The sequence below is a fragment of the Vulpes vulpes genome, chromosome 12, assembly GCF_048418805.1.
Source record: "Vulpes vulpes isolate BD-2025 chromosome 12, VulVul3, whole genome shotgun sequence".
Taxonomy (NCBI): Eukaryota; Metazoa; Chordata; class Mammalia; order Carnivora; family Canidae; genus Vulpes; species Vulpes vulpes.
In genome coordinates, this window is record NC_132791.1 from 520,260 (window position 1) to 528,724 (window position 8,465).

Here is an 8,465-nt window from a genome sequence, read left to right on the forward strand (position 1 = left end):
TATTTTAAAAAGGGTTTACTTATTTATTTGAGAGAGAGCACGTGAGCAAGGGAGGGGAGGGGAGGGGCAGAGGCAGAGGGAGAAGCAGACGCCCCGCTGAGCAGGAGCCCCACCTGGGACCGGGTCCCAGGACCCCGGGAGCTGACCTGAGTTGAAGGCAGACACTTAGCCGGCTGAGCCGCCCAGGTGCCCCCTGATTTTCTTCACTTGATCTTAGCCAAAAGGCCGAGAAGCGATGCCCCCTGATTTTCTTTAAAGAGGCTAAAAAGCTGCCTAACTCAGCCAAGACCTGCTGCAGTTTTTAAGATACATTGAGAATTGAACACTATGATGCTTTAATAAAAATTTCACTAAATTATTTATCTCCTCCATTTTAGAACTATTTTTAACTCTTAAATATCAGAAAAGTACTTTAACAGACAACCAATGCCATCTGGATTTAGTTTATTACTTTCAAGAAAAGACTTGTCTGTGTTTTTTTGAAGTCCAGGGGTTGGTATTGGAATAATAAATAGAAATGAAAGAAAATAATTCCCTCCCTCCTCTTAGGCGCATAGTAGGCATTACCCATACCCACCACGGAGACTTATAAATCTGATATTCAGGACATTTTAACATTTGTTTTAACTACTAATTCATTTGGGCTTGGTTCCAGCACAGCAAATTCATTCATTCCTCTTGCTAGGTAGGATCCCAAAAATGGGCGAATCTCTGAGGCCATTCACTCCAACCCCATCAAAAGCAAAAATGAGAGGAACTTTTCTTAGACTACACGGAAGGGATAGGTCCCTTCAAGGTGCTCAGTCCAAAACTGCGCTCTAATACCGTGGATTAAAAATCGATGCCTGGATGAAAACAGGATAGAGAACGTCTCGCGTCAGCTGCCAATCGAAGCAAAGATGAGTCAGAACACGGAATCCTATCAAAATCCAAAGATTGAAGCCCTGGGGGGTATCCGCGGAGTCAAGGCGAGGGAACCCGAGGCCCACGGGCAGGCAGGACTGATGGATAAGGGCCCCCCGTGGGCACGTTAGTCGGTCCTTTAGTTTAATGCTGCTCTTCCCCTAGTCAGCCCGTCCTGTGGCCGTGGCCGGGGCTGATCACTGAGTGGAATGATCAGCAGAAGCAGATGGGGGTACTCAGGAGGTGCGAGACGGTGCGAGAGTCACCTCGGGGGCCCGTAAGAGCGCGTGCCGGGTTTCATTTCTCATTTGTTCGATAAACTCCGGTTTCGCTGGACGTGGCGGCAGTGATGTTAAGCTTGCATCCCTGTGTTGTTTCTTCCACCAGCTTATAAAGTCCAAATCACATCCATCACTAAGGAAAATGTCTTCATTAAGTACGCTGCAACCCTCCTGGATGTCTACAAAGCTGGTAAGCATTCATTCGTTCACTCATTCATTCATTCCCTCAACAAATATTTAGTACTTACCAGCCACCATTATGTGAGACATTATATTGATAGACTAGGCATTATATTAGACACGACAACACAGCTTGGATAACGCAGCCAGAGCCAGAACCTTCATAGAATCAATATTCTGGGGCGGCCCCGGGGGCCCAGCGGTTTAGCGCCGCCTGCAGCCCGGGGCGTGATCCTGGAGATGGGGATCAGTCCCGCACTGGGGTCCCCGCAGGGAGCCTGCTTCTCCCTCTGCCTCTGTCTCTGCCTCTCTCTGTGCCTCTCATGAATAAATAAGTAAAATCTTTTAAAAAAGAAAAGAAAAAATCAATATTCTGTTCAAGGAGACACATTCAAACAAAAAAAGAACAGGAACAAACAAACTAAACCTTTATCAATCGTAACAGGTAGACATCTAAGACGTCATTCACTCATGTGAGAAACTCCTGCAGTGCGATTTCAGCGTCCTTTAGGGGTGGCATTAGAGTTAGCCATTTTCTTTTTTTTAGATTTTATTGGTTCATGAGAGACACAGAGAGAGAGAGAGGCAGAGACACAGGCGGAGGGAGAAGCAGGCTCCCTGCGGGGACTCGATCCCGGGACCCCGGGTGACGGCCTGGGCCGAAGGCAGCTGCTCCACCGTGGGCCCCCCTTGGGGGTCCCAGGAGTTAACCATTTTTAAAGGGATGGGGTGGAGAGGAAACCAAACATGCAAAGGCCCCGAGACAGCAGGTGACCTGGCACCATCAGGAGCTGAAGGAGCCCCTGGGTGACCGAGACCGGGAGACACTGGTATGAGATGAAGCTGAGACATGGGCAGAAGCTGGGCCCCCCAGGGGTCTATAAGGCATGGCAAGAAATTCGGATTTTATTCTAGAAGTCCAAGGGGAAGCTATTTAATACAAGGTTTGAGGCAGGCAGGTGACATGATCTGTTTATGGTTTTGAAAGACCATCCTGGCTTCCCTGTGGGAGGGATCAGAGTAGAAGCAGGGAAACCAGGTTGGAGCATCTGTGAAGCACAGAGCGGCGGGTTGGACGCCAGGTGAGGGTCAATGAGGCTTTTAATAATCAATACAGTGAAATGAATCCATGTGGAAAATAACATAGAAAACACTGTAAACTATGTTCCTTTTTATTCTCTAATTAAACTAAACTATAAGTATTTCACAACTACTTGTCAAATTATATAAATGGTCACACAAAGGATTCCTTAAAGCATTCTAAGGATTCCAAATAAGTTTTCTTATTTTTGAAAATTGTCGGTTCTTATTTTGTTTGACTCAGTACAGGACTGCCCCGTCTGAGCTTTGATTTGACAGTGAGGAACCGCATCAAACTTTTCCAATTACATCTTTATTCAATTGATAGTCTTTACACGACGCAGAATCTCAATAAGCAATTTCTCCTAACAGCAACAATATTGTTCGTGGTCCCCAAGTCTCTCTCAGCTTCTGCTAAATTGGTAGTAATTACATTAGAAATGTTTCTAGTCCTTCGGACCCTGTCTGACATTTTTAATGTATTATTATCGTCATCATCATCATAATTATTATATTATTTATTATTATCAGTGAATAATAATTAACAGATAATGTAGCTCTATTACCAGCTAAATCATGACAACAATCTACTGAATTTTTGAAATTTGAGGATTTCCTTTCTTAATTTTTATTCCCCTTCAACCCTGAGAATTTTACAAACACCTTAGATGCAGTTTTAGGATTCACAAATTTTTTTAAAAAACTTAGAAGTTCATCGTATTTTTTTTTACTTTTGTCAATAAAACAAAAACATTTTCGTATAACTAGCTTTTCCCTTAAATTGATTTTATTTGGTTTTACACCAAGTTTATAATCATGCTTGATTTTATAACAGCTCTTGCTCCAATTTCAGTTTCCTTTATTTTTTATACAATTCCATTATTCTTTCTCTAATCTCTGAGCTTATTAAAGCTGAAATATATTTTCTTGAATATCTGAAGATGGTATTGACATAACTGCTCGACTAGACTATATGTGTCCAACACATATCAATCCACTTTCTAAATATTTGCTCCTATCCCACAGCATCTATCAAAGTGAGCCCGGGCTTGGTAGAATTTCCAAACTGCCTTTGTGATTCTAGCACTACCAGCTGCCTGTCAAAATCCCAATATTTTTCCAGTTTTCATTATTGCAATTTTTAAAGCTTTTCCTATTATGACTTACTTTGGCCTAGTGTCGTATTAAGTATGTCGTAGGAGACACTAAATTTATGAAGATAATATGTAAGGTGAGTTTTTGCTTGGCTCGCATCTATGTAGTGTCTAGAGACACTTGGTACCTGCTTGGTAGGGAATTCAGTTGATGCCAAATGGAACAGCTGGGAATTTCAGAATTTTTGCTGAAGCCTAGCTTTCCTCTAACATTCTATTTGCACCAATAAGGTGTTCACATAAATATTCCTCATTGACTCCTTTTCTCTCAGACAGTTTGATATGTTGCTCTGTTGTTGCATCCAGTACCTTGAAATCAATAAAACCCAATAAGTTATCATCAAAGTTTCCATTTTTAAATTTTATGTGACTTTTATCACTTTTTATATTAAGTAGTCGATTTCTCAAGAACGATTGAAATTTTGTCACCTTACTTATATTTTCCAAAAAGTTGTGTTCTCATTTCAGTAGATAGAACTTTTGCAGTCAGTAGGACCGCAAGTCTACACTGTACCTTTATGTTTATACTGATTTTCTTCTCCTTTGAAATTCTTTCAAGTGTTTCAAGTATGAAAATGCTTGAACATTTTTAGCCATAGACTAGAGCTAGCTTCTAATACATGCTTTCCAAATCTATTTGCTTGATCAATACTCTGATAAAAAAGAATGCTTTTCTGGTTTTTATTATTTCAAATGTTTCACTGTATGAAATCGATTTGTGATGTTATTCTATTTTTTTCTCATTGATGATCACATTTTTTAAAAAATCTGAACCATGATTGTCGCTCTGATGAAAACAGGTGGTTAGCACTCTGATCTTCTCACAGGGTGGGAAGCACCGTTTGCAACCAGCTCTCACATTCTAAGGGAGAATAAGCCATTCCTATTTTTACTGAAATAATCAGTGCTCTTCATTCTGGAAATACAAATTATTTGTCTTATGTTGTACCAATTCTTGCATAGTATCAGAAGACACTCCAGGTTGTTCTGGAATATTGCACAGTATCAGATGATTTCCAAGCTGTAGTTTTTTTTTTTTTTTTTTTTCATCAGTATCATTTCTTCTTTGTCCTCCTGTCTGTCTGGAAGATTCATATTTGTGACGTTTAAAAGGAAATGTTAAGAGATTTTTGCATACTTTATTATCTCTTCATTCTGGGTGTTCACTTTTTAATATATATAAATCTTAAATTTACGTAAATATCAGAACACCACCTATTTACCACTTACCCAAGAATTGCTGCACACGAACAACAAGCCAAACTAAAAACTAAACTATCCAGAGCAGAGGGCAACCATGCAGTTCAAGAATAATGATGAGCAAAAATAAAATAATTAATTAATTTTAAAAAAACAGAATAATGATGAGCTGATGTTTCCCCAAAAACACAGGGGGCTCAGAGTAAAGATGTAAACGGGAAAAGGTCCGTGACGGTAGAAGCTGAGGTTAGTTACCTAGTCCCTCTTCTGAGTAGGCCGCAGATTTCCACAGCAAAAGGCTTTTGAAAATAATAGTAAGGCCCCAGCAGCGACACTGCTACCCTGATGGGGCCGAGCTGGTAAACAGCGCTGGGGATGCAGCTGAGGTCCTGCTGCCTGGGGAAGTCATGTCCTCACGGTCACTGGGGGAGAAACATCGGCTGGAGCCAAGGCGTGCACACTCGAGGTTCACCGTATATGCAGTCACTACTACGTCTAGGTTCCGAAGTTTTTCAGGATTTAATGATTCGGATGACTCTGTCCGAGTTAAACAGCTCACCCCCAGGTCCGAGTCTATAGCAATGACTCAGGCCCAGGCCCCGCCCCAGGGAGTTCCCAGCCTCGCTGAAGACACAGCCGCGTAGACGCCAACATTGTGACAGAAATCCAGGTACGGTGGGAGGAAGGGAGAGACAGGTGTTTACCACGAAGAACATCCAGGGGTGTCTGCTGGCGACCTTGAGAGGTGCAGATGCACCCGGGTGCAGGGCAGCCCGGCCGCAGGGGAGGGGATGCGTGCCCCGTACGGGACCTGCGTCCCGACTCCTCCCGGGTTCCTCCCCTGGGGGTCCCAGAGTTCCCCTCTTTCAAGTCCTCCACGTCCTTTCACACACCCCTCGCGTGTATACAAAGCCGGTCATTGCCAGCAACCAAATAACCTTTTCATCTTGTTGTGTGACATTTGGGGATTAATGTTCAACCGTAGAGAAGGTCTCGCAGTTCCCGGTTCTACGGGAAGAAGAAGTGCTTCGGGCGCGCTCCTCGAGCCTAGGCCCTCCTCCCACGTTCACGGCCCCCTACGGGACCTGTACGGGGTGGGCTGTAGCGTCGTTCCCACCTTCCGGATGCGAGGTCTGAGCCTTCGCCCGTCCAGGGCCCCACAGCCAGCAAAGGGCAGCGAGCCTGGTTCCAGATCCCAGAGCCGTAACCGTAGGGACGCTGCCACCCTCCGGCAGCCGCTCGGCATCAACTTAGACCCCTCCGTCGCCAGCCGGGGGAACTGGAGTTGTTGAGGCGCTTGTGCTCACGGCGTCGTGACATGCACGTGATCGTCCCCTTGTGTCTCCCAGGCGAGGCCGCTGCCCAGAAAGACTCTGAAATCACCTTCATTAAAAAGGCCACGTGTGCGAACGCTGAGCTGGAGAAAGGAAGACGCTACTTAATTATGGGTAAAGAAGCCCTCCAGATAAAGCACAATTTCAGTTTCAGGTAAGTCCTATTGGAGTCTCTGGTCTTCCCTTCAAAACCAGGCATCATTTATTCTTAATTACGTGTTTCCGCTGTGTCCTGCTGTCAACCAGCAGACCACGAGCTAGGGGCCTACATGCAATGGTGTGAATCCACACTTGATCCAAGGCCCAGAAGCAGTGAAACACGCGAATTTAAGACAACGAACCACTCAAAACGCAGAGGGCGGCTGAGTGCTCACTGATCGATGAACCCTGGGGCCCGGGTCTGACGACGCCTCGAGGGCGCTCATCCGACCCCCCAACATCTGCCCCTCAGTAGGGCCTCAGACGACATGTTCTGTTTGTAAGACAGAAGTGTTTATGCATTTTATTGTCTCTTTTTGAAAAATAGGGCTTGAAACAGATACCGTCCTGCCTTCAATCGTGGGAGCCCCAAGCAGTTTCCTGGGGTTTGGGGGTGTCCTCCCCGGGGGGACGGTGAGCAGAGTCCGGCTGGCCACGCGGCCGCGAGGGGCCTGAGCCGCCCCAACAGCCGGGGCTTCCGGGGCCTTCTCCCCGCGGCCGCCGCCACGCTGCTCCCTTGTCCGTTTTCTCGGCAGGTACATCTACCCCTTGGACTCCTCGACCTGGATTGAATACTGGCCTACGGCGGACGCCGCGTGCCCAGCCTGCCCGGCGTTCTTGGCCAATTTAGAAGAGTTTGCCGAAGACATCTTTCTAAACGGCTGTGAAAACTCCTGAACTAGTTGAGCTATGCACAGTTCTCACCCTGGGCTCCTGCTGCTGAAGGGTCTCCCTTTCCTTCCTTCCTTTCTTCTCTTGTTCCCAAAAACCATTCACGGCTGGTCTTACTGGGAAAGCTCCCTTTCCTTAGGATTAGTGGCACTTGCTTTTATTAGGGGATGATTTTAAGAGCTGTAACTTTCGGGAATAACATGGCCTTGGGGGGCATGGAGACAGAGCCTCCGTCCAAGGTTATTGGACACCAGATGCAATAAAAATTGGAAGCCTCCTCGACCCGCCGCTCAGGAATGCTTGCTGGGGACGCAGGAGTAGCCCCACTGAGGTGTGGTTTCTTACCATTACATGGCCTTTGCTTGAAAGAAAACACCAAGGAACAGAGAATGGATCATTAAAACCTGACCTTGCTTTCCGTGTGCAGAACCGGGGAGGGGGCTGTTATTTCACGCTGGGGCCACTTCAACCCCCCAGGAGGCGGGACGGGTGGACGGAGCCGCAGCACAGACCCGGGAGGCCTAGCGTCACGCCCTCAGCAAACAGACGGTGGGAGGCCCCTGCCCTCCAGTGCCCTCTCCTCACCCTCGTGGAGACCCCCCCGGGTCCCCCAGCACCTGGCCATGCCCCCGGGACTTGCTCCGGCCACGGATCGCCGCCCTGGAAGGCAGGCCGCGGGCAGCAACCTGGAGGAGAGGGGCCGAGTGGGAACGGGGAGACTGTTCTGGCCCCAACCAGGTCTCCGGGGCCCGCCCGATTTGTAAGGACGTTGATTTTTAAGTGACATTTTGGGGGTAGCTCTTTGATCTCACGAGGGAATCTTCACGTAGGGCCCCACTCAATGTGTTAGGACCCCCCCCCCCCACACCGAGGTGCGGGGTTGTCATGAGCCCGATTTACGGACGGGGACGGGAGGCCGAGAAGGGCGCCGTTGCCCGCTTAGCGCAGCCGAGCCCGGGAGCGGCCCGTCCGGCTCCGGGCACACTGGCCCGTCTTGCACACGGTTACCTCGCACCCGTCGCTCGACGGTGGCTTCAGACCCAGGCGGGTGCAGGCTGGAGCCTCTCGCCGGGTTTACGCAGTGGAGACCTCCCCAGGTGACCCGCGGAGCAGCCCGGCCGTCAGGGCGACCGACCGAGGACAAGGCCGCGCACGGCCAGGGGAGCGGCTGAGGCGTGCGGGGCCCTGGCAGCAGCGCCGAGGTCTCCGGCCCCCGGGAGTGCGGATCTGTTCCTGTTCCCGTGGAAGCTCCCTCGGCAGGTGCAGCCCGCGGCCCGGACTCTGCCCCGGGGGGGGTGGTCCACGTCCCCATGGACGCCGCTCGCTGTCCGAGCTTGGGGCAGCCTTCGCGGTGGGTCCCCCGTGGCAGGGCTTCCAAACAGCCGCCAGACCCCACGGCCGCGCCGCCGCCCATCCAGCAGCATCCCCACCGCCCGCTCCTCCCCGCAGGCCCATCAGCCCGG

The 8,465-nt window shown here is 48.6% G+C and overlaps 1 protein-coding gene across 2 annotated transcripts in view; it reads left to right on the top strand.

Moving 5' to 3' along the window:
- Positions 1-7,284, top strand: part of C5 (complement C5) — a 75,527-nt gene extending 68,243 nt beyond the window's left edge. For both annotated transcript variants that reach the window (XM_026002850.2, XM_072727494.1), the window contains 3 exons: positions 1,291-1,374; positions 6,148-6,286; positions 6,867-7,284. In XM_026002850.2, coding sequence (XP_025858635.2) covers positions 1,291-1,374; positions 6,148-6,286; positions 6,867-7,008 — 365 coding nt within the window. In that variant the 3' untranslated portion in view covers positions 7,009-7,284. The remainder of the gene's footprint in view (positions 1-1,290; positions 1,375-6,147; positions 6,287-6,866) is intronic.
- Positions 7,285-8,465: the final 1,181 nt, after the last annotated feature.